Source organism: Anas acuta, chromosome W (genome assembly GCF_963932015.1).
Source record: "Anas acuta chromosome W, bAnaAcu1.1, whole genome shotgun sequence".
Taxonomy (NCBI): Eukaryota; Metazoa; Chordata; class Aves; order Anseriformes; family Anatidae; genus Anas; species Anas acuta.
In genome coordinates, this window is record NC_089016.1 from 27574029 (window position 1) to 27598270 (window position 24242).

Consider the following 24242-nt stretch of genomic DNA (forward strand, 5'->3'; position numbering starts at 1 on the left):
TGGTGGTGGTGGGGAGAAGAAATTGGAGACCTAGAAGAGGCAATCGATGAGCTGTGCTCCTTTCTCCTCCTCCAAGACAGGGACACCCTCTTGGTAAGCTCTGTGTCTTTGCTCTTTGGTGAGGAATATCTAGAAAAGCATTTTAGTGCCAGCACACTAATATAATTTATTAGCACTATTGCAGTAAGTGTATTTATCAATGGCAATTCTGAATCTGTTATATCTGTCACCTTATTAAATATGTTCAGCTAACCTCCTAATTCTTCCAACCCAACATGAGTTGCACTAGCCAGTGCTTCATTTTGTCCAGTGAGGTTATACAACATCCTTCGGTTCTGGAATGTTGTAACTTAAGGCGTGACAATTTATTCCAGGGTCCATTCAACTACAGTCCCTGTGTTGAGGTATTGCCAATGATCTTTCAATTCCATTTTGGTCCATCTCCATGCAGTTGGTGAAAGGTTCTCTCCAGAGGGGGCAAAGTGTTAACAGTCCCAATGCGTGTTGGCATTGCTGACCTTCCTTAGAGGATATGCCTCCTGAATCGGAAATGGTTGGCTTGGTGGAGTTTGGAATAGTAAAGTAATGTTTATATCTTTCTGCAATTTAGATACTTTAATGTTGCCTTCCTTAATAGGCATAATTTCATTGATACTGTCCAGATAGGTATACCATTTACAGACTGTGGGTTTCTGGGCAATTCCTGCAGGTGGTACCATACCCTTGTAAACTATATCTAGGAGATGGAAAGAACCCTAGATAATCACACTCTGTTCTCTCCTTATCTGTTCCACCCACTTTACCACTTGCACTAGAGACAGTAAGCCTTTTTCAAGACCCTAATACCTCGTTACAGTGTCATTGAAGAGTGGGAGCTAAACTTTAGTGGTCTCTCTGGTCCTTCTGGTCCCTTTTGCCAGAGATTACAGTGGGAACCGTGTTCACTGAATCCCCATTCTACACAAATAGGTTTGGTTGTGTGTAAGGAACCTAGCTGTTGAAATAACCTCAGTTCTTTTATTAATAATTCTAACGCATCCTTGTGCTGTTTAGTCCAGTCCCATGATTTCCCTTTTCTAAGAAGATTGTATAAGGGACAGGTAATGATAGAATGTTGCGTTAAGGGGTGTAGCCAATTAACCATTATGGGTCCGGTCGGATTCAGGGTACTGAACTATCACAATCACATATTCACCAATAACGCATTAACCGTTATGGGTCTGGTCGGATTCAGAGCACTGAACTACCACGGTCACGGATTCACCAATAACGTATAACCACCCTTACTCGTCTCGTTCAATGAGAATTATCATGGCTAGAAACAATGCACAATTTATTACAGCAACAGGTACACGGGTTGTTTGGATTGCTGATGATAGTTACTGTCTGCAAAATCAAGCTAGCATGCATGAAATACGCAGGTGCGCAGCCTGGAAATTAATGTGTTAAAAGGCACAAAGACTCTAGAGAGATTTCTAAGTTTCCGTGCTGACACACAGTATAACCAAGTGTTCAAATATCACCCAAAGGCGTCCCAATGGGGGGTGGGGTGGGGGAAGAGAGGCTCAGCCCATCAACTGATCCCAGGAGTCAGGAGGCCCTCAGGATGGTGTATTCCCTCGGGATGGTATCTCCCCTGACATCCTCTCTCTCTTAGGCCGATTTATATTATTGTCTATCTTTTAGGTGGCGCTTGAGTGACTCTAGTCAACCATTATTACTCTAATAACACAATTACTCTAATTACGTTAATTAGAGTAACATTATTACTCTAATAAACGCAACCTTTCCCAATATATACAAGTACAGTTTCAAGGGTTTTATTAGGATGTATCTCAAAGTGGCAAATATTTTGTTCAGTGACAAGACAAACATCTTGGGCTTCAAATGTGTTACTCTCACAGATGAAGCCTTTTTGTTCACTCACAAAATATGCATTGACATCAATTGTTTGCCACTTTCCTCCCTTTTGATGGGTCCATACTTTATGCTTCTTAGGATAAAGTATAGTTCCATTATGATTGAGTCCTAATGCAATGACTGGATATACATTGTATATGGTGGCATTACTTATGGTAAGTATAAAGGAAAGTTGACGAATTGCCACCATGCTTGAAACTCCTTTTCAAATTCTGAAGCATTATCCCAAATCAATTTTCGAATTTCAGTGGGCAAAGTTCCTCCTCCTCCCTCTCTAATGATAGCTGCTGCTACAGATTGTATCCATAACTGTGCTTGGATGCAGCTCAAGGCAAGGGAGGTATTGCCTTGAGTTTTTCCAAGGGCATTTACAAGTAATTGATGATCATTTTCTTCAGTTTGTTTTCAGTGGGGTAAAACGTCTGATAGAAGCCATTGATTTGTTCCTAAGGCCAATAAGGATGATTTTATTGGTCGTTCCGATTTCCTTAGGTCATCTGTAGTAGCAGTAATTTAATATACCTAATCCTGTTCCCAATAACCCAGTTGCATCTACCCTTTTTAGAGACCAGCTAGGGTTAAAGAGAACTTGTTGTTGTCCCACATTTTTAATTATGTAAGGACCAGGGTTGAAGATGGAAGCAGTTAGACCAATGGGAGGCTGAGTTGGTTCATTTTCAAATATCTGCAGGGGCAGAGGCTTCTTTGCAGTCGATGAAGATGTTTCTGTATTGATCATAAATTCAAATAGTAATTCTGTGCCTCTGTAACCCCAAAGACAGTACACAATTATAGGTTTGGTGAAAGTAAAATTGTACCAGCAATCAAAATTTGGTTCAGTTATTTTGGAAACTGTCTTAATTTCAGTCGGCCTATTGTAAGTAGATACATTAGTTATTCGGCAACTGATTTGTATTGTCTGGCCAGACGTGGCTTGAAGTTCAACCATTCTTATCTTAGAGAATGGTTCCAACTCCATTCATCTTTTGAAAATATTTACTCCTATGTAAAATTAAAGTAGAGAGATTTAGATCCTTTTTGTTTTGAGATGTTCCAGTGATTGTGCTATACTGTGACAGTGCATGGTTAGATGTCACAGTGAAACACCACAGCTCCGTGCACAGCCACAGTAGCTAAGTTTCCTTTTAAGGTCTGTAATTGCATCAAGGTCAGGGTAAAGGATAAAATTATTAATCCAAACTGTTGATTCGTCATCCTCCAGCTGCCCATACACAGTTCACTCAGGATTCCTGTGAACACAAAAGAAAAGAAAATATGCTCGGTTGTATTCAACCGACAGGGTTAGAAAGAGGGTGAAATAGCAATCTTTGACTTCCCATGCGTAGAGATAGTTAGGAGTAGTTAGCTCCATTGCTACTGTTAGATGCACAGAAGGCTTTCACTATCTCTGCCATGTTTGGAACTGTGGCAGTCAAAGGTATAGTGTTAGCATTCAACTGTCTGTAATCCACTGTAAAATGCCATTGCCTGGTTGGTTTCTTTACTGGCCACACCAGTGAATTGAAAGGTGAATGGGTCCTTTTAATAATGCCTCTTTCTTCCAATTCTGTTACCACTCCGTGTCGTGGTTCCGCTTGCGTAGGCAGCCGAGATCCACCACAGCCGCTCTCTCACTCCCCCTCCTCAAAGAGGAATGGGGAGAAAATATGTGAAAGGGGCTCAAAGGTTGAGACAAGGATGAGAAAATCACGCAATAATTAGTGTAACGGGCAAAACAGACTCGGCATAAGGAGATAGTAAGATTTATTGCCTATTACTAACAAGCGAGAGAAGTGAGAAACAAAGGAAAGAAACCAAAAGCACCTCCCCCCCCATCCACCCTCTTCCACCTCCTCCCCCCGAGCGGCACGGGGGAATGGGGGTTATGGTCAGTCTACAGCGCTTCTTCTCTGCCGTTCCTTCTCGGTCACTCTCGTCCCCTGTGCTGTGGGGTCCCACCCACGGGATACAGTCCTTGATGAACTGATCCGGCGTGGGCTTCCCACAGGCAGCAGCTCTTCCAGAGCTGCTCCAGATATGGGTCCGTACCACGGGGTCCATCCCTCAGGAGAAAACTGCTCCAACGTGGCTCCCCCACGGGCAGCAGCTCCTGCCAGGTCACCTGCTCCTGCGTGGTCTCCTCTCCACGGGCTACAGGTCCGGCCCGGAATCTGCTCCGGCAGGGGTCTTCCACAGGCGGCAGCCGCCGTCGGTGCAGGGCCACCTGCTCCACCGTGGTCTCCTCCACGGGCTGCAGCGTGAAACCCTGCTCCACCGTGGTACTCCATGGGCTGCAGGGGGACATCCTGCTTCACCATGGTCCTCACCACAGGCCGCAGGGGACTTCTGCTCCGGCGCCTGGAGCACCTCTCCCCCTCCTTCTACACTGACCTTGGCACCTGCAAGGCTGTTTCTCACTCCCTTGATTCTCCCGGCTGCTGTGTGGCGCAGCGTTTTTTCCCTGTCTTAAATATGCTCTCACAGAGGCGCAAAACAACATCGCTTATTGGCTCAGCTCTGGAAAACAATGGGGCCCTTCCCAAACATGGGGCGGCTTCTAGATCTTTCTCACAGAAACCACCCCTATGGCCCCCTGCTACCAAAACCTTGCCACGTAAACCCACTACAGGCGGTCTATAACAGACCCTGACCAGGACGCTAGCCTTGTTGTCCCTGCTGATCCTAACCCAAAGGGACTCGACCTTGTCATTCCCAGCCTCGAGTTCTACAACATCGAAAGACTCTCTAATATAGAGAGCCACACCACCACCCCTTCTGTGCTGCATGTCCCTTCTGAAGAGCTTATAGCCAGTCATTGCAGCACTCCAGTCATGAGACTGGTCCCACCACGTCTCCGTGATGGCAACCAAGTCATAGCCTGCCTGCTGCACGATGGCTTCCAGGTCCTCCCGTTTGTTACCCATGCTGCGTGCATTGGTGTAGATGCACTTCAGTTGGGCCATTGCCTTATCCCCCGGCCTTGCTATTGTTCCCCCTGGCATAGCTCCAACAAGCCTTGCTTCAGCCCTGTCCCCCTTCTTACCTAGTTTAAAGCCCTCTCAATGAGCCCTGCCAGCTCCTGGGCTAGGATCTGTTTTCCCCTTAGAGATAGGGACCCGTCTGCGGCCATCAGGCCGGGTGCTGAGTAAAGTGCCCCATGGTTAAAAAACCCAAGATTTCTGCGTTGGCACCAGCCCCTGAGCCATGTGTTTAACGGGTGGGCTTTCCGTGTTCTCTCTGTACCCCTCCCTGCTACCGTAGGGATGGACGAAAACACCACCTGCACTCCCGCTCCATCCACTAACCGTGCCAGTCCCCTAAAGTCTCTTTTGATAGACTTCAGGCTTCTCTCTTCAGTGTCATCCCTACCTGCCTGGACTATCAAAAGAGGATAATAGTCAGAGGGGCGTACCAGGTTGGGAAGCTTCCTGGCAACGTCCCTGACCTTGGCCCCAGGGAGGCAGCAGACTTCCCTACGGGTAGGGTCAGGCCAACAAATAGGGCCCTCTGTTCCCCTGAGAAGGGATTCGCCTACAACAATCACCCTCCTTTCTTTCTTGGTGGAGGCAGTCCTAAGGCATGGAGTTGACTTCCTCGCCCTAGGCATCCTCCTGGGTACACTTTCTACCTCATACTCACCTACCGGTCTCAAGCTCCAGGGCCTCAAATCTGTTGTGTAAGGGCACCTGGGAAGGTGGGGTCGATAGGGGGGGCATCGCCTGCGATGTCAAGCAGAGACCTGTCTCCATTCCTCCTCAGCTCCTAGGTCCCCTCCCTCTGCCCGACAGCGACAGGAGAGGGGGTCCACCCCCATTTGGGGTGTCTCACCCCCATAGCTCTCCTTCAGGCCCTGCAGGGAGTAGCTCCACCAGTCTATCTCCCGCTCACACTCCCTGATAGCCCTCAACCTCTCCACCTCCTCCTTGAGTTCTGCCACCAGGCGGACCAGGTCATCCACCTGCTTGCACCTCACACACACAGTCTCTCTGCCTCCCACAGATGGCAGCAAAAGGCTCAGACACTCCCTGCATCCAGAGACCTGAACTGCTGCATTTTTTAACGGGTAGTCGGTCTGGGTATGTACCGACTTCCTGGAGAGCACACCGTGCCTGGTGGAGACCATTATCACCTAGCTAAGGGCTGTCCTTAAGGAGGTGTTAGTATCGGCGGGAGGGGGGGGGGGGGGGGAGCTCTGCCCTTCCTGCTCGCCCTTCCTGCGCTAACTGCCGCGCCCCGGCGTTCTGACGCGCCACGCCCTGTTTGCCCGTCCTGGTCACAGAATCACACAGAATCACAGAATTTCTAGGTTGGAAGAGACCTCAAGATCATCAAGTCCAACCTCTAACCTAACACTAACAGTCCCCACTAAACCATATCCCTAAGCTCTACATCTAAACATCTTTTAAAGACTTCCAGGGATGGTGACTCCACCACTTTCCTGGGCAGCCCATTCCAATGCCTAACAACCCTCCCAGTAAATAAGTTCTTCCTAACAGCCAATCTAAAACTCCCCTGACGCAACTTAAGCCCATTCCCCCTCGTCCTGTCACCAGGCACGTGAGAGAACAGACCAACCCCCACCTCACTACAGCCTCCTTTAAGGTATCTGTAGAGAGCGATAAGGTCGCCCCTGAGCCTCCTCTTCTCCAGGCTGAACAAGCCCAGCTCCCTCAGCCGCTCCTCGTAGGACTTGTTCTCCAGGCCCCTCACCAGCTTCGTCGCCCTTCTCTGGACCCGCTCAAGCACCTCGATGTCCTTCTTGTAGCGAGGGGCCCAAAACTGAACACAGTACTCGAGGTGCGGCCTCACCAGAGCCGAGTACAGGGGGACGATCACCTCCCTAGCCCTGCTGGCCACACTGTTTCTGATACAAGCCAGGATGCCTTTGGCCTTCTTGGCCACCTGAGCACACTGCTGGCTCATATTCAGCTGACTGTCCACCATCACTCCCAGGTCCTTCTCTGCCTGGCAGCTCTCCAACCACTCATCTCCCAGCCTGTAGCTCTGCTTAGGGTTATTGCGCCCCAGGTGCAGGACCCGGCACTTGGCCTTGTTGAACTTCATGCAGTTGACCTCAGCCCATCAGTGCAGCCTATCCAGATCCTCCTGCAGAGCCTTCCTACCCTCGAGCAGATCGACACACGCACCTAACTTGGTGTCATCTGTCGCTGCGCTCCCTAGGGGCAGCTTTTGAAGGGCCAGGGAGGGGGCGCTGCTGGCTCCGCCTACGCCTCGCCAGCCTCCCTCGCAAGGACTGCCGTGTCCTGGCGGCTCCCTCAAGTGGGCTCAATGCCGGAAAAAAAAGCCCTGCCTGTCCCGATCCCCCGCTCCGCTGCAGAACGGGTCTGCCCCGGGGCCGATCGCCTCGGTAATTATATTATTGTCTATAATATTATTTATATTTATTTTAATTTTTTATATTTTTTTTTTAATTTATATTATTTTCTATCTTTTAGGTGGCGCTTGAGTTACTCTAGTAAAGCATATCTTAGTTACGATTGGTGAAAAGTTCTCCCGTCTCCGTTTAAAGTAAAGGGTTCTGAGAAATTCAGAGTGCATGCTCAGGGAGGGGTGGTCGCACCTTGGAGGCGGGTAGCTTTTGGGATGGAGGTGTGTTTTGGTATTATAATGATATTATAATGAGCAAAAAGTACACTAGGGTACAGCATTTGTCAAAACATGACAAGTCCTTGGCTCGGGATAGCAAAAGTGTGGCTTATCAGTCTCAGTGTGCACAAGGACAATCGAGTCCCCACCTCGTCACAGAGCCTAGCCGTGGTGTCTCCACTCCACTCTATGCTCTGTACTGTTACTTAGAGTCAGCACACCAGGTTCCCCCATTGTGATAGCATCTAATGTTGGAAGCCTAGGGAACACTCAGGTAGAATCATAGAATCACAGAATCATAGAATATCCCGAGTTGGAAGGGAACCATAAGGATCATCATGTCCAACTCCTGGCACTGCACAGGTCTACCCAAAAGTTTAGGCCATGTGACTAAGTGCACAGTCCAATCACTTTTTAAATTCAGACAGGCTTGGTGCAGTGACTATGTCGCTGGGGAGCCTGTTCCAATGTGCAACCACCCTCGTGGTGAAGGACCTCTTCCTGATGTCCAGCCTAAATTTCCCCTACCTCAGCTTGACACCATTTCCGAGGGTCCTATCACTGGTATTTATGGAGAATAGGTCACCTGCCTCTCCACTCCCCCTTGCGAGGAAGTTGTAGACCGCGATGAGGTCTCCCCTCAGCCTCCTCTTCTCCAGGCTGAACAGGCCCAGTGACCTCAGCTGCTCCTCCTACGTCTTCCCCTCTAGGCCCTTCACCATCTTCGTCGCCCTCCTCTGGACACTCTCCAACAGTTTAATGTCCTTTTCGTACTGTGGTGCACAGAAGTGCACACGGTACTCGAGGTAAGGCCGCACCAGCGCAGAGTAGAGCGGGACAATCACCTCCCTCGACCGACTAGCCATGCCGTGCTTGATGTATCCCAGGGTACGGTTGGCCCTCCTGGCTGCCTGGGCGCACTGCTGGCTCATATTCATCTTCCTGTCAACCACAACCCCCAGATCCCTCTCTGTGGGGCTGCTCTCCAGCGTCTCATCACCCAGTCTGTACGTATAGCCAGAGTTGCCCCGTCCCAGGTACAGGACCCGGCACTTGCTTTTGTTAAACTTCATGCGGTTGGTGATCGCCCAGCTCTCCAATCTGTCTAGATCTCTCTGCAAGGCCTTTCCACCCTCATCCGAGTCCACAACTCCTCCAAGTTTGGTGTCGTCAGCAAATTTGCTCAGAACACCTACAGTCCTACAGTCAGTCCTACATCCAAATCATTTATAAAAACATTGAAGAGGACTGGCCCTAAAATGGAGCCTTGGGGGACCCCACTAGTGACCATCTGCTAGCCAGATGTGGCCCCATTTACCACAACCCTTTGAGCCCTGCCAATTGCTCACCCATCGGATGATGTTTTTGTTAAGTTGTACCCTGGACATTTTGTCCAGTAGGATCCTATGGGAAGCCGTGTCAAAAGCCTTGCTGAAGTTCAAAAAGATCACATCAGCTGGTTTCCCTTGGTCAACTAGATGGGTGATCTTATCATAAAAGGAAATCAAATTTGTTAGGCAGGACCTACCCCTCATGAACCCATGTTGGCTGGGACCAATGACTGCATTGTCCCCCAGGTGTGCTTCAATAACTTCAAGAATCATCTTCTCCATAATTTTACCAGGCACTGACGTGAGACTGACAGGCCTGTAATTGCTAGGGTCTTCTTTCTTACCCTTCTTGAAAATTGGCACAACATTTGCCAGCTTCCAGTCTACTGGGACCCCTCCAGATTCCCAAGTCTGCTTTCACCATATCCATTGCTGAAGTTTTAGTGGCAGTTTTCCTTCTGTCACCATAAATTCTAAACTCAACCACTTCATGGTCACTATGACCGAGACGGCCACCAATTGCCACGTCTCCCACAAGACACTCTCTGTTCTCCAGCAACAGATCTAGGAGGGCACCCTTCTTAGTTGGCTCTATTAGCACCTGCACAAAGAAGTTATCATCTAGGTGCTTTAGAAACCTCCTGGACTTGCTCGTGTCAGCCGTGTGGTGATCCTAGTTTCTGTCTGGCAAGTTGAAATCCCCCATAAGGACAAGGGGAGTTGATCTCGAGGTATCTTGTAGTTCTGCAAAAAATAATTTGTCGTGTGCGAGACCCTCCGATTTCGGCGCTGGGAAGCAAGTGATCGACTCAGTATGAGTGGTAATCCAAGCTTCAACTTTATTGTGCAGATATCCATATATTTATACACACAGCAATAATTATGCCTACTGGTCACTATCCTATTGGCTAAGCCTAAAAGTGTTGCAAAAAATACTGTTCCTTCTACTTGCAGTTACAGCGCATAAGCTACTCCCTCATCTTCCCAGGCCTCAGATCTACCTGTTTCTCTCTCTCTCAAGGACAGACTGCTCCTTGCTTATTTTCACAAGAATGCTTCTCATCCGGCCTACTCCATGGCTATAAACTCTGCATTTTCTTTGCCTTGCTTGTACAATTCCTCTAGGGACCCGTGCCCTTGCTCTTTGAGCCATTCTTCAACAATAATTCATCGGCGTTGTCGTCCTGGCCGGGTGGTCAGTAAGAGAATCCCACTACGACATCCTCTTTATTTATTCATCCCTTAATCCTTACCCAGAGGCTCTCAACTTTGCCATCCCCAACTTGAAGTTCCATGCAGTCCAGCCCATGCTTCGCATTCATCGCCACCTCGCCTACCCTGCCTGTCCCTCCTAAAGAGCCTGTAGCCATCTATTGTAGCACACCAGCCACAGGACTCATCCCACCAAGTTTTGCTTATGCTGTTGATGTCGTAGCTGTGGAACTGGGCCAAGACTTCTAGTTTGTCCATTTTATTCCTCATACTGCGAGCATTTGTGTAGAAGCACTTCAAATGCACTTCCCTACGCACAGCACCTTGTGGAGCCAACCGAAGGACTCCTCTGGCACACAGTCCCTCTGATTCTAGCGCACCATCCCTTAGCTCATTACTGGCATGCCTGGTTTTATCCCCTTCCGCCTTCGACTCTAGTTTAAAGCCCTATCTATCAGCCCTGCCAGCTCCTGAGTCAAAATCCTTACCCCTCTCTGAGAGAGGCGCATCCCATCTGGTGACAGCAGGCCTGGCGTCACGTAGACCTTCCCATGATCAAAAAACCTGAAGTTCTGCCGGTTGCACCAGTCCCAAAGCCACGTGTTATTGTGGTGAGCCTGCTTGTCAGCATCAATCCCCCCTATCGGAAGGACAGAGGCAAACACAACCTGTGCCCCTGATCCTTTAAGTAGTCACCCCAAAGCCCTAAAGTCACTTTTGATCGCTCTCGGACTTCTTGTTCCTACCTTGTCATTACCAGCCTGAAAGACCAGTAGCGGGTAGTAGTCGGTGGGCCATACCAGGTGCTTGACTTTCTTAGCGAAGTCTCTCACCCAAGCCCAGGGGAGACAACAGACTTCCCTGTGGGTTGGGTCCGGTCGGCATATTGGGCCCTCTGTCCCTTTCAAAAGGGAGTCCCCCATGACAATAACCCTTCTGTCTTTCTTGACAGACGATGTAGCAATGCGGGGGGTCACTATCTATTTTCTCCAAGGTGTATGGAGGAATATAAGTGTCTCCTTTAATCTACCAGACTCCCAGGAACTTAACCTCTTGCACAACCACCTGACATTTTGATAGAGGAATGTCTAATTCCAAAGCTATCATTTTTTCTCATGCAGCTTTCATGGCATGTCTGACTCCCTCTGCATTTTTCCCTCCTATTGCTATGTCATTGACGTACTGATATACTACAATGCCTGGTGGGCTGGGGATTTCTGCTAAAACCTTTGCCAAGGCATTGTGAGCAACAGTAGGGCAGTGTTGATTTCCTTGAGACAGCCTATTAAAGGTAAACTGTATCCCTTTTCAAGGAAAAGTAAATTTAGCCTTATCATGTTCCTGCAGCAGAATCATGAAATATTTGGCGCAGCAGCAGTTAAAAGGTGTGGTGTTGGCATTCAGTCACCTATACTCAATTGTAAGTCACCATCCATTCAGCTTTTTCACTGTCCAGACAGGAGAATTGTAAGGGGAATGCATGTGAGTGATAATACCTCTTTTTTCGAAGTCTGATACCACCCCATCAATGCCCAAATGCACAGCTGCTAGCAGACAGTACTGCCTCAACACATCCCTCTCATCCATCGCTTGTATACAGGCTGCTTTTTGCACAGACTTTGGGGGAGAGAATCGAAAAAAAATATTAAAGTGAAAACTTGTGGGTTGAGATAGAGGCAGTTTATTAGGACAGAAAAGAAAGGAAAATAATAATAATAATAACGATAATGCCACTATTACTAATGTGTACAATTGTACATGTAATGTGTACAATGTGTACAGCTCCTGCTGCACCCCCAGTCTGCCCTCTGGCAGGACAGAGCGAGAAGCTGAAAAGTCCTTGTCTTAGTATAAGCACTGCTCTGCAACAATTAAAACATCAGTGTGTTATCAACATTCTTCTCATCCTACATCCAAAACATAGCACCCTACCAGCCACTAGGAGGAAAATTAACTGTATCCTAGCTGAAACCAGGACAATGCCTTTGGCTTCAGTGAGCTGGCTCACTCACTTTTCATTTATATGGTCAGGCAGATAAGGCAAGCACCTTGAGGTTTCCCATTTTTAGTGGTCCTGAGATGAAACTAAAGCAGCAGGAGCTGGGAGGGGACAGACCCAGGACAGCTGACCCAAACTGACCAAAAGGGTATTCCATACCATTTGACGTCATGCTGAACAATTAATATGGGGGGGGCTGACTGGGGTGGGGGGACCGGCTGCTTGAGGATAGGCTGGGCATCAGTCAGTGGGTGGTGAGCAATTGCACTTTTAGGGGAGCCACGTTGGAGCAGTTTTCTCCTGAGGGATGGACCCCGTGGTACGGACCCATATCTGGAGCAGTTCTGGAAGAGCTGCTGCCTGTGGGAAGCCCACGCTGGATCAGTTCGTCAAGGACTGCATCCCGTGGGTGGGACCCCACAGCACAGGGGACGAGAGTGACCGAGAAGGAACAGCAGAGAAGAAGTGCTGTAGACTGACCATAACCCCCATTCCCCCGTTCCCCTGCGCCGCTCGGGGGGAGGAGGTGGAAGAGGGTGGATGGGGGGGAAGGTGCTTTTGGTTTCTTTCCTTTGTTTCTCACTTCTCTAGCTTGTTAGTAATGAGCAATAAATCTTACTATCTTCTTATGCTGAGTCTGTTTTGCCCGTTACACTAATTATTGCGTGATTTTCTTGTCCTTATCTCAACCCTTGAGCCCCTTTCACATATTTTCTCCCCATTCCTCTTTGAGGAGGGGGAGTGAGAGAGCGGCTGTGGTGGAGCTCAGCTGCCCACTCGAGCGGAACCACGACAAGCTTGTATTACCACTCATATTGAGTCGATCACTTGCTTCCCCACGCCGTTAATCGGAGGGTCTTGCACCCGCACATCTTCTGCTTTAGTTTCATCTCAGGACCACTGAAACAAAACAAAGTGTGGTAAGTGCAATGATGGGATTCTTGCTTCAGAAGTGCACTTGTATTCCAGATGATACGGGAAATGTAGTGGCACTTCTGGATCTGACCTTTATCCACAGGCTACTGTTGTATGCATGGCAGCTGCACCTGTTCTAATTTATGGAAGTAAAAAAAAGAAATCTCATCCCTTTGAAAGGTATGAGAGTACCTGAAATGACAGTCCTCTATCAGGACCAGTAATTTGCCATGTTTCATCTTGTCAACTGCTTTCTGAATAAAATCTCTGCATTTGGAATTATAGTTTCCTTTGCACATTAAACAAGACTGCATGTCAGTAAGGACATACATGTATTATGAGACTGTGATCCATGAAACCATTAGAAAATTAGCATTAAGTGCAGTTATTTTCATGCCAGTGTTTTGGACTTAGTGGGACAGAACCATTAGCAGGTACAAAAAGAGAGATAACTTTGGCATGTTGAACACATGGCGGGGGGGGTGGGAGCGCCTGATAGGTGCAGTAAGCAAGTTGCTTAAGTTACATGAGGTTTTTATCTATTTATGTGTTGTTGGAGTTAGCAAAGTTAGTGAAGAATTAATGGTGGAAAAACATTGCAGTAAGGAAAATAAATAAAATTGGATGTTCTTGGAAGGGCTAAACTAAAATGAGAAAATAAGCATGTTTTTATGTAAGAGTTTTGCATAATATACATTTTAAATGAATCTAGTTATGAATGTCACTTGAATAAGGATAGGAGACATTGTCAACTTACTTCCTTTCCTGTGTAAACTTTTTCTCTCTTAAACAGAATTTACCTTATTGTTCCATTTGCTTATAATTTATTTTGTAAAAGCAAGGTTTTGATTTTCATCAATTTTGAGCAATGATGACAAGCAGTGCTAAAAATTCTTCCCAGTATAAAGTATATGGATGAGTGTTTGTAAGGGTTAATTTTTAGTTCAATTTTTAGTTCACTTCTACTTAGGTGGTCATTTACCACCTGTAAATATACACACAAATATCAGGAAAGAGTTTCAGACCATTGCTCACAAAACTGAATGAGCTCTTCTCTACTCTTCACCCCTTCAATATGTTGGTGACTGGAGGGGGGGCAAGTTGCTCTGAAAAGCTTCCAAGTTCTTGGTAAACAGTCTTCTAACATCTCTTAATTAGAGGATACATCTCTAATCTATGTACAACTAAGTTAATGCAAAAATGTTTGTCAGTTACATATTTTAAAAATATAATATTAGACTTGATTTTCTGCTTTGGGCTTGAAATATTTGCACATGATGTCAGCTATTGCTGAACTGCAGCTACTTTGTAAACCTTTATTGTTTATCTTTTACTTTCTCAGAAATATTTTTTCATGTGTCAGAATTCTTTTTTAAGTAGGAAAAAGGCTGTTGAAGATGGTCTGATGTATGTTAAATTAGGATTTCTCATTTGTATCTGGGGTAGAATAATGGGGAGAGGTTTAGATGTATAAATGATGAGCCTAAGCAGCTATTGATGAACAGTTAGTCTGAAACTGAACACTGAGCTGTTTTTACTCACTGTCTTCTCACACTGTTTTGCTTACACTATGCCAGCCAATTTAACAGTTCATAAAATGTCAATAGAAATGCTAAAGCAGCAGTGGTGGCCTTAGGCAGTGCAACAACATGTTGTAAAAATAGATTGATAGTAGGATTCGACATGTTGTCATAATCAGTTAATGCATGTGATTGCCTAGTTTTATTATCACTTAAAATTGAAATTTATGGGGAAATATTGTATAATATTTCCTTATGTTTTGTAGTCATATTTGCTTATAGCCACTGGTAAGAAAAATGGAAAATCCAAAATATTTCAAAGAAATTATTAAATTGACTTAGATCAACTCCATATTTGGGCTCAAATAATTTATCTCACTAACAACTTTGGATTTCAGCATTATCACTGTGTGTTTTTCTCGCAGTTTAAAAAATAATTTCTTAAAATGTAACGTGATCCTTGGAATAATTTGTACTTGTTGAACATAAACCTAAATATAGTTTGAATTTGAAACATCATGCTAATAAAATGGGTTTAATAATAAATGGGTATAGTGTTTGATATATTTAAATAATTTCAGAACAGTGGTATTCACTAGTTGTACACCTGCTGAGCTTATCCTCACTGAGGATAAACTGCTAATTCTGCATTGGCTTAGAATTGAATGCACACCTCTTTCGAAAGAAGAGGAAAAAGGGCAAATCTATTGCAGTCAGTATAAGTCACTTGAGTTTTTGGAAGTGCTTGAAAAAGTTCTCTGGGATTTGGACCTAATAATAAAGTATTTATTATTTTAGGTGGGGATAGTAAATGAGACGACTAGGAACTTCTTTGGCATTCTTGCAAAAGAGAACAGCATTAGCTCTTCTTAAAGAAGATTCTATTTTCCTTTTCTTAAGAGATTAAAACATTTGCATGCAATAGACTGTTCTTTTTGAGATTGGTTTTGGACTTAAAAACTGTACTTGTAAGTCTTCAGTCTTGTGCTCAAAACTGACAGATGAGGCTGAAATGTTCAGAAGTTGCTACAGTTTATGGGTGTAAATTCAACCTTTGCACTGATTTTCTGTGGTACAATAAAAACACAAATCCCATTGAATCAATGGCAGGTCAGGCTGAATGTCAGCCATGGGTCACTTACCATTTGCAATTCCTTCTCATTTTTTTCTGTGCCTCAGCTGTCGTGGTAAAACGTGACAGTGGACCACTAGTGGACCTTTGCTTCAAAACTTTTACACAAGCTGTCTTTTTGAATGCACATATTTTACATGCATTGACTTGAGTCTTTTTCATCTCTGCTCAGGTACTGGTTGCCCAACTAGTGCTTCTTCCAACAAGATCCTAAAGGCAGCAAGAAGAGCAATCTGAAGTATAGCTTTTGAAAATAGACTTGAAAAATCAGTCACTAGGCAGCTTAAACAGTTGTGTAAGCTTTTCTCTACTAAGAGAGGCCAAAGGCTTGTGTGTCTGGTGTATATGAGAATGGAATACCAGCAGCAAACATTTTCAGGAAAGTCTGAAGTTCGCACACTTCCCCTTTCAATGAATGAAATTCCTTGTGTTACTTTGAAAGCATTACCAAGTATCTTGTTTTAAATAGTCATTTTTAAAGAGTTATAAGTAATAGATGCTGTTATTTTCTTATTTTTTTTTAAATTTTCAGCTTCTTTGTAATACTGGCCATTCTGAAGAAATCCTAGGTTTTACGTATGACAGCATCATAATATGGTAAGTAGTAAGGAACATTAATACTACGGTACTTTCATTGTTCTAGGTGCAATTAAATCAACTTTATTTGTACTTTTGGAACTAGTATTTTGTAGTTGCAATGTGTTTAAAATGTCATAATGCAAATGTATACCTTACTAATATTTTAATGAATAAAATCAGGAATACATTATACACTTTCATCGAAAGGGGGTAAAAACTCCAAGTTAGTGTGGATTTCTTCATTATATTTTCTCAGAAATGTAAAAATACCTCTAAATATCTCAGTACTTGCAGAAAGGACTTGTACAAAAAATGTGCTCTTAAAGAATTTGGAACATTCTCTTAACGTAGAACTAAGATTTAAAGATGAACTTATGTTCATTTGTTATGTTTATACATATACTTTGTAGTGCCACTTTCCTTGCTGCTAAAATTAAAACACTGTTTATATTTTCAAATCACCCATCTAGTCGATCAGGGGAAGCCAGTTGATGTAATCTTTTTGGATTTCAGTAAAGCTTTCGATACAGTTTCTCATAGGATAATACTGGACAAAATGTCCAGTGTACAGCTACATAAAAACATCATACAATGGGTGAACAATTGGCTGACAGGCAGGGCTCAAAGGGTTATAGTAAATAGAGCTACATCAGGCTGGTGGCCAGTCACCAGTGGGGTCCCCCAAGGCTCCATTTTAGGGCCAGTCCTCTTCAGTGTTTTCATAAACGATTTGGATGTAGGACTAGGAGGTGTTTTGAGTAAATTTGCTGATGACACTAAACTGTGAGGAGTTGTTGACTCTGATGAGGGTGGAAAGGCCTTGCAGAGAGATCTGGACAGATTGGAGAGCTGGGCGATCACCAACCACATGAAGTTTAATAAGAGCAAGTGCTGGGTCCTGCACCTGGGAAGGTGCAACCCTGACTATACATACAGACTGGGCAACAAGATGCTGGAGAGTAGCCCCACAGAGAGGGATCTGGGGGTTGTGGTTGACAGGAAGATGAATATGAGCCAGCAGTGTGCCCAGGCAGCCGGGAGGGCCAACCGTACCCTGGGATGCATCAAGCACGGCATGGCTAGTCAGTCGAGGGAAGTGATTGTTCCGCTCTACTCTGCGCTGGTGCAGCCTCACCTCGAGTACTGTGTGCAGTTCTGGGCACCACAGTACAAAAAGGACGTGAAACTATTGGAGAGTGTCCAGAGAAGGGCTACAAAGATGATGAAGGACCTAGAGGGGAAGACATACGAGGAGCGACTGAGGTCACTTGGCCTGTTCAGCCTTGAGAAGAGGAGGTTGGGAGGAGACCTCATCACGGTCTACAGCTTCCTTGCGAGGGGAAGTGGAGGGGCAGGTGCCAATCTATTTTCTCTGGTGATGAGCGGTAGGACCCGAGGGAATGGAATCAAGCTGCAACAGGGGAGGTTCAGGTTGGATATCAGGAAAAGGTTCTTCACTGAGAGTGGTCGCACACTGGAACAGGCTCCCCAGGGAAGTAGTCACTGCACCAAGCCTGTCAGAATTTAAGAAGTGTTTGGACTATGCTCTCAAACACATGGTCTGAATTTTTGGGTAGACCGTTGTGGAGCCAGGATTTGGACTCGATGATCCTTATGGGTCCCTTCCAACTCGGGATATTCTATGATTCTATGAAATTGAAGTTTCCTTTATTTTGTCTCCATTTCTGACAGTCAAAAGTTACTACATGCCTGTTTCCAGAAGTCCTGTATTTTTTGCACAGATATTGGTGAATTGGTCCTGAGGCTCAGTATTGCTGGTAGAAAAAAATAAGTTCTATTATTTAATATGATTTTCTGTTCTTTCAATTTAATCTTCTGATTTAGGAAAGCAAGCTTAGAAAATCTAATTACTTTACACAAATTTTACTTGAAATTTTTGTTTTGTTTTCTTAAATAGAACTGACTTTCAGTGATAGAGCCAAACATTTTTTTAAGTAGTATATTTTTGTGAGTAGTATATTATTGTGAATGCATATTTTGCTGTAATTTATCATCTGATCTCTATCTAAACTATTGTAGCGTTTTATGATAATAGATATCACTTAAGAGTTCTTTATATTTTAAAATGCAAGTCTTAAAAGGCTATACAAATACTAGTGTTCCTTTTTATAGTAAAAAGCTTGCAGAAAGATCTGCTAATCCAAACACAATTAGATATTGATAAGAAAAATAAAAATGTTATTCTTACCAAACAAGTAAAGAAAAATAGCACCATAAGAAGCAAAATGCCAGAAAAGGCTTCTCAATAGTAATAGAAAGATAGCTAACAGGTAAATGATCTTGGTTAGTGATGTTACTTGGGTCAGTCCAATGATCCCTCTGTATATGTAAATGGGAAACAATTTTTATATGCATATATGCACACATACAAACACATGTACAAAGGCAGCCCCTAGGGAGTGTGGTGAACAGGGCAAGCAAACGGTGTGGCATGTCAGTCAGGGTGTGGTGTTGCAGTTTGTGCATCAGTTTGTGTGAGAGGGTGCAGGGAGGGCGCTGAAGCTTGGCTACCTTGACCAGGGAACAATGGTATCCACCCAGCAGTAGATCACAGCCTTTTGGAGTTTGTCACCCACTATAACTGATGCAGCTTCCCAGACAGAGCTCAGGGGGGTGTGTGGACGATGGACAGATGAACATGCTGCTACCTACAGAGTGTGCCCTACTCTTATACCAGCACAGGATGCCAGTAGTGAGCACACCTGTGAGAGGTGCGCTCCAGTAGAGGGACTCCTCTGCTTAGTGACAGAACTCTAGGAAGAGGTGAGTAGGTTGAGGAGTATCAGGGAGTCAGAGATGGAGCTAGACTACTGGAATCACTCCCTGACTTCCCTGAGACAGGCCCAGCAGGCAGAAGGGATACACAAGATGGAGGATTCCCTATCCTCTCTCCACCTGGCTGCACACAGTGACCTAATGGGTAAGGGGCAATGGCAACAAGTTCCTGCCCAGCGCAGCAGGCCCATCTCCTCAGTGACTACCCCACCTTCCCAGGTGCCTTTGTACAATAGGTATGAGGCTCTGAAAGTGCAAGCAAACAATACTGAGGAATATGGTTCGTCTGGCTTGGAGATGTCACCAAGGTCAAGTCGGCCTATGCCCTGCATCAAAACATTCCCAACAAAAAAAAATAAACAGACAAGTTGCTGTCATTGGAGACTCCCTTCTGAAGGGAACAGAAGGCCCAATATACAGACTGGACCCACTTCATAGGGAAGTTTGCTGCCTCCCTGGGGCCCAGGTTAGAAATGTGAAGAGAAAGCTTCCTTCACTGGTGCGTCCCTCAGATTATTAGCCATTATTGATTTTTCAGGTAGGCAGCAATGAAGTTTCAACAAGAAGTCCAAGGGTAATCAGGAGAGACTTCAGGGCCTTGAGACAACTGGTTAAGGGATCAGGAGCACAGGTGGTGTTTTCCTCTAACCCTCCAGTTACAGAGAATGATGACAGCAGAAACAGAAAGAGGGGTGTTATAAATGGCTCAGGATTCAAATTAGGATTAAATAAAAAATAGGATTTATTAAAAGAATATAAAGGAATAGAGGTAAGCAAACAGCGCTGGGTGCACCGGGAGTCTCCGCTCCACCAGGACGCACACCAGCCACATCAAGTAGCTGATTTTTATGCTCCTAGACTAATACATATTCATTACTACTTCTAAAAAAAAACAGGTTATTATAATTAGCTTCCGGGGTCCAGTCCCTCCTACTGGAGCATGCGCATCAGTCTCCTCTGGGGGTCTCTAGGGGTCTTTCATGCTGAAGGCTCGTAGTCTTCCTCTCACCTTTGTACTCACTCGGCACCATACCAAGTTTATAGAACATTTTCTGCAGGTCTTGTCTCCCAGCCGTCCTTCAGCTTCTTTTTCCTTCCTCTTAATCTCTTGGCCTCCTAGCCAGATACCAAAGATCCTCATAGTATCCCATAACAGTCACTAGTTGTTATCAGTTGTTCTGAAACTCCCAGACATCAAACACAAACAGCTTTCTTATTTGACGCTTCACGAGTAATTAAAACATTCTTCCCCAGCCATTCACAGACACATCTATAGCAGTGTTAAGTTAATCTCGAAGAAGACAGGAAAAAAGGCTGTAACTGTTAGAAATAGAAGTCCGGAATAACAAAAGCAAACAGGTTCATAAATTTAAGGAGTGTTTTCTGAAGACGTGATAAATTGACTAGAATGAGGGGGAGACTGGGACACACTGCATCTGTGGTTCAAGAATTAAATTGCCAGTGCAGGACCCAGAGGCAGACAGGATTCAAACAGAATTGTTCTTTATGGACACGAATTGTTAAAACATTCCTCACAGGGGGGAGGAGGTGGAAAAGAGAGGATCGGGGGAAGGTGATTTTTGTTTCTTTCCTTTGTTTCTTACTTCTCTAGCTTGTTAGTAATAGGCAATAAATCTTACTATCTCCCTATGCTGAGTGTGTTTTGCCCGTCAGGATATTTGTTGAGCGATCTCCCCGTCCTTATCTCAGCCCTTGAGCCCTTTGCATCATATTTTCTTCCCCTTTGAGGAGGGGGAGTCAGAGAGCAGCCGTGGTGGAACTCGGCTGCCCACTTGAGTAAAACCACCACACCTTTACAACCAGGTTCTCTATGCAGGTGGCAATATCTTGCCACAGTGCAGCAGCCCAGATGGGTTTCCCTCTGTGTTGCCAGTTCTGCTTCCATTCCTTTAATCACCCCAATGGGGGGGTGGGGTGGGGGTGGGGGTGGGGCTGGTGGTGTATAGAGAATGAATAGTGTGAGTACAGTATAGAGATAGAGAAATGGCCACTTTTCTCGTTCAGCAATATCTAAAGCCAGATGGATGGCTTTTACTACTGTAAACTGACCCGATTCACCTTCTCCTTGTAGTGTGTTTATGTGGCAAGGTTTTGGTAGCAAGGGGCCATAGGGGTGGTTTCTGTGAGAAGGATCGAGAAGCTGCCCCATGTTTGGTAAGGGCCCCACTGCTGACCAGAGCCGAGCCAATAAGCAATGTTGTTTTGCGCCTCTGTGAGAGCATATTTAAGACAGGGAAAAAAAATGCTGCACCACACAGCAGCTGGGAGAGTGAGAGGAGTGAGGAACAGCCTTGCAGGTGCCAAGGTCAGTGAAGGAGGAGGGGGAGAGGTGCTCCAGGCGCCAGAGCAGAAGTCCCCTGTGGCCTGTGGTGAGGACCATGGTGAAGCAGGATGTCCCCCTGCAGCCCATGGAGTACCACGGTGGAGCAGGGTTCCACGCTGTAGACCACGATGGAGCAGGTGGCCCTGCACTGACGGAGGCTGCGGCCTGTGGAAGACCCCTGCCAGAGCAGATTTCGGGCCGGACCTGTAGCCCGTGGAGAGGAGACCATGCAGGAGCAGGTGACCTGGCAGGAGCTGCTGCCCGTGGGGGACCCAGGTTGGAGCAGTTTGCTCCTGAGAGATGGACCCCATGGTATGGACCCATATCTGGACCAGTTCTGGAAGAGCCTGTGGGAAGCCCACGCCGGATCAGTTCATCAAGGACTGCATCCCGTGGGTGGGACCCCACAGCACAGGGGACGAGAGTGACCGAGAAGGAGCGGCAGAGAAGTGCTGTAGACTGACCATAACCCCCATTCCCCCGTTCCCCTGCGCCACTCGGGAGGAGGAGGTGGAAGAGGGTGGATGGGGAGGGGGAAGGTGCTTTTGGTTTCTTTCCTTTGTTTCTCACTTCTCTAGCTTGTTAGTAATAAGCAATACATCTTACTATCTTCTTATGCTGAGTCTGTTTTGCCTGTTACGATAATTACTGCGTGATCTTCTTGTCCTTATCTCAACCTTTGAGCCCCTTTCATCGTATTTTCTCCCCATTCCTCTTTGAGGAGGGGGAGTGAGAGAGCGGCTGTGGTGGAGCTCGGTTGCCCACTCGAGCGGAACCACGACACTCCTTCAGCATCTTCTGCAACTTGTCGTGTAGGACTCCATACAGCAGCCTTCCACCTCCAATGCTTTCCCACAATACGACAGGACCCATCAGTGAACAGGGCATATTGCTTCTCATTTTCTGGTACAGCTGGGCTTCTTCAGCATACGTCACCTCCTCCTCTGGTGATATTCTGAAATCCCTGCCATCTTGACAGTCCATGATCATTCTAAGATTCCTGGGCGACTGGGGTTTCCTATTCGAGCCCGCTGAGTAATCAGTGCAACCCACTTGCTCCATGTAGCATCAGTTGCATGATGTGTAGAGGGGACCCTTCCTTTGAACACCCAGCCTAGTACCAGCAGTCAGGGTGCTAGGAGAAGCTGTGGTGCAGTACCGATCACTTCTGAAGCAGATCGAACTCCTTCATATGCTGCCAATATCTCTTTTTTGGTTGGAGTGTAGCGGGCCTCAGATCCTCTGTATCCCCAGCTCCAAAACCCTAGGAGTCGACCTCGAGTTTCCCAAGGTTCTTTCTGCCAGAAGCTACAAGTTGGGTCATTCTCCCCGGCTGCGGTGTAAAGCACATTCTTTACATCTGGTCCTGTTCGAACTGGCCCAAGGGCTACTGCATGAACTATTTCCTGCTTGATTTGTTCAAAGGCTTGTCGTTGCTCAGGGCCCAATTCAAACTCATTCTTCTTACGGGTTACTTGGTAGAGCGGGTTTACAATCAGACTGTAATTTGGAATGTGCATTCTCCAAAACCCCACAACACCTAGGAAAGTCTGTGTTTCTTTTTTACTAGTTGGTGGAGACAGCAGTTATTTTGTTGATCACATCCATTGGGATTTGATGACGTCCATCTTGCCATTTTATTCCTAAAAACTGGATCTCTCATGCAGGTCCTTTGACTTTATTTTGTTTTATGGCAAAACCGGCCTTCAGAAGGATTTGGACTATTTTCTTCCCTTTCTCAAAAACTTCCTCTGCTGTGTCACCCCACACAATGATGTCATCGATGTACTGCAGGTGTTCAGGAGCGTTCCCTTGTTCCAGCGCAGACTGGATCAGCCCATGGCAAAAGGTAGGGCTGTGTTTCCACCCCTGGGGCAGTCCCAGGCGTACCGGATGCCCCTCCAGGTGAAAGCACACTGTGTCTTTCATGCTGATGCCAAAGTAATCAAGAAAAACACTTTAGCAGTATCAGTTGTGGCACACCACTTGGCTGCCTTTGACTCCAGTTTATATTGAAGTTCTAGCATGTCCGGCACTGCAGCACTCAGTGGTGGCGTGACTTCGTTCAGGCCCGATAGTCTACTCTTAAGTCTCCACGCTCCATTAGACTTTTGCCTTGGCCGTAAGGGACTATTAAAGCTTGAGTGAGTCTTGCTGATCACTTCTTGGTTTTCCAGTTGATGAATTAGCTTATGGATGGGAATCAGGGAGTGTTGGTTGGTGCAATATTGCTGCCAGTGCACAGTTGTGGTAGTGATTGGTACCTGCTGTTCTTCGACCCTCAGCAACCTCACAACAGAAGGGTCCTCCGAGAGACCGGGCAAGGTAGACAATTTTGCTTAATGTCCTCTGTCTCTAAGGCAGCTATTCTAAAAGCCCATCGGTACACTTTTGGGTCCTTAAACTATCCTCTCCTGAGATAGTCTGCTCACTGCGAGGACAGTGTGAGAAGCTGAAAAGTCCATGGCTTAGTGTAAGCACTGCTCTGCAACAATTAAAACATCAGTGTTTTATCAACATTCTTCTCATCCTAAATCCAAAACACTGCACACTACCAGCTACTAGGAAAAAAATTAACTCTATCCTAGCTGAAACTAGGACACTTGAAAATTATTTTCAGGATTGATATTTGAGGAAACTTATGCAGGGCAGTAGCTTGTATGCTACTATAAATCATCAAAAGCATCCCCTTCCAGATGGGATAGTCTAGGAAGGAGAGGCAGTGGGGTAGCCCCGTATGTTAGAGTGTATTTTGATTGTCTCAAGCTAACAACTGGTTAAGGGATCAGGAGCACAGGTGGTGTTTTCCTCTAACCCTCCAGTTACAGAGAATGATGACAGCAGAAACAGAAAGAGCCAGGAGATCAATACCTGGGAAAGGCTTGTC

General features: G+C 45.8%; 2 protein-coding genes across 4 annotated transcripts in view; one reads left to right on the forward strand and one right to left on the reverse strand.

The window, feature by feature from the left end:
• Window positions 1-24242, reverse strand: part of DYM (dymeclin) — a 432971-nt gene that overhangs the window by 36852 nt on the left and 371877 nt on the right. The gene's annotated exons all lie outside the window — the stretch shown is intronic.
• The window catches only part of LOC137846698 (rapamycin-insensitive companion of mTOR-like), a 223762-nt gene that overhangs the window by 29041 nt on the left and 170479 nt on the right, over window positions 1-24242 (forward strand). For 2 of the 3 annotated variants that reach the window (XM_068664770.1, XM_068664772.1), the window contains exon 4: window positions 16169-16233. The exons of the other annotated variant lie outside the window; for it this stretch is intronic. In XM_068664770.1, coding sequence (XP_068520871.1) covers window positions 16169-16233 — 65 coding nt within the window. The remainder of the gene's footprint in view (window positions 1-16168; window positions 16234-24242) is intronic. 3 annotated transcript variants of the gene reach the window in all.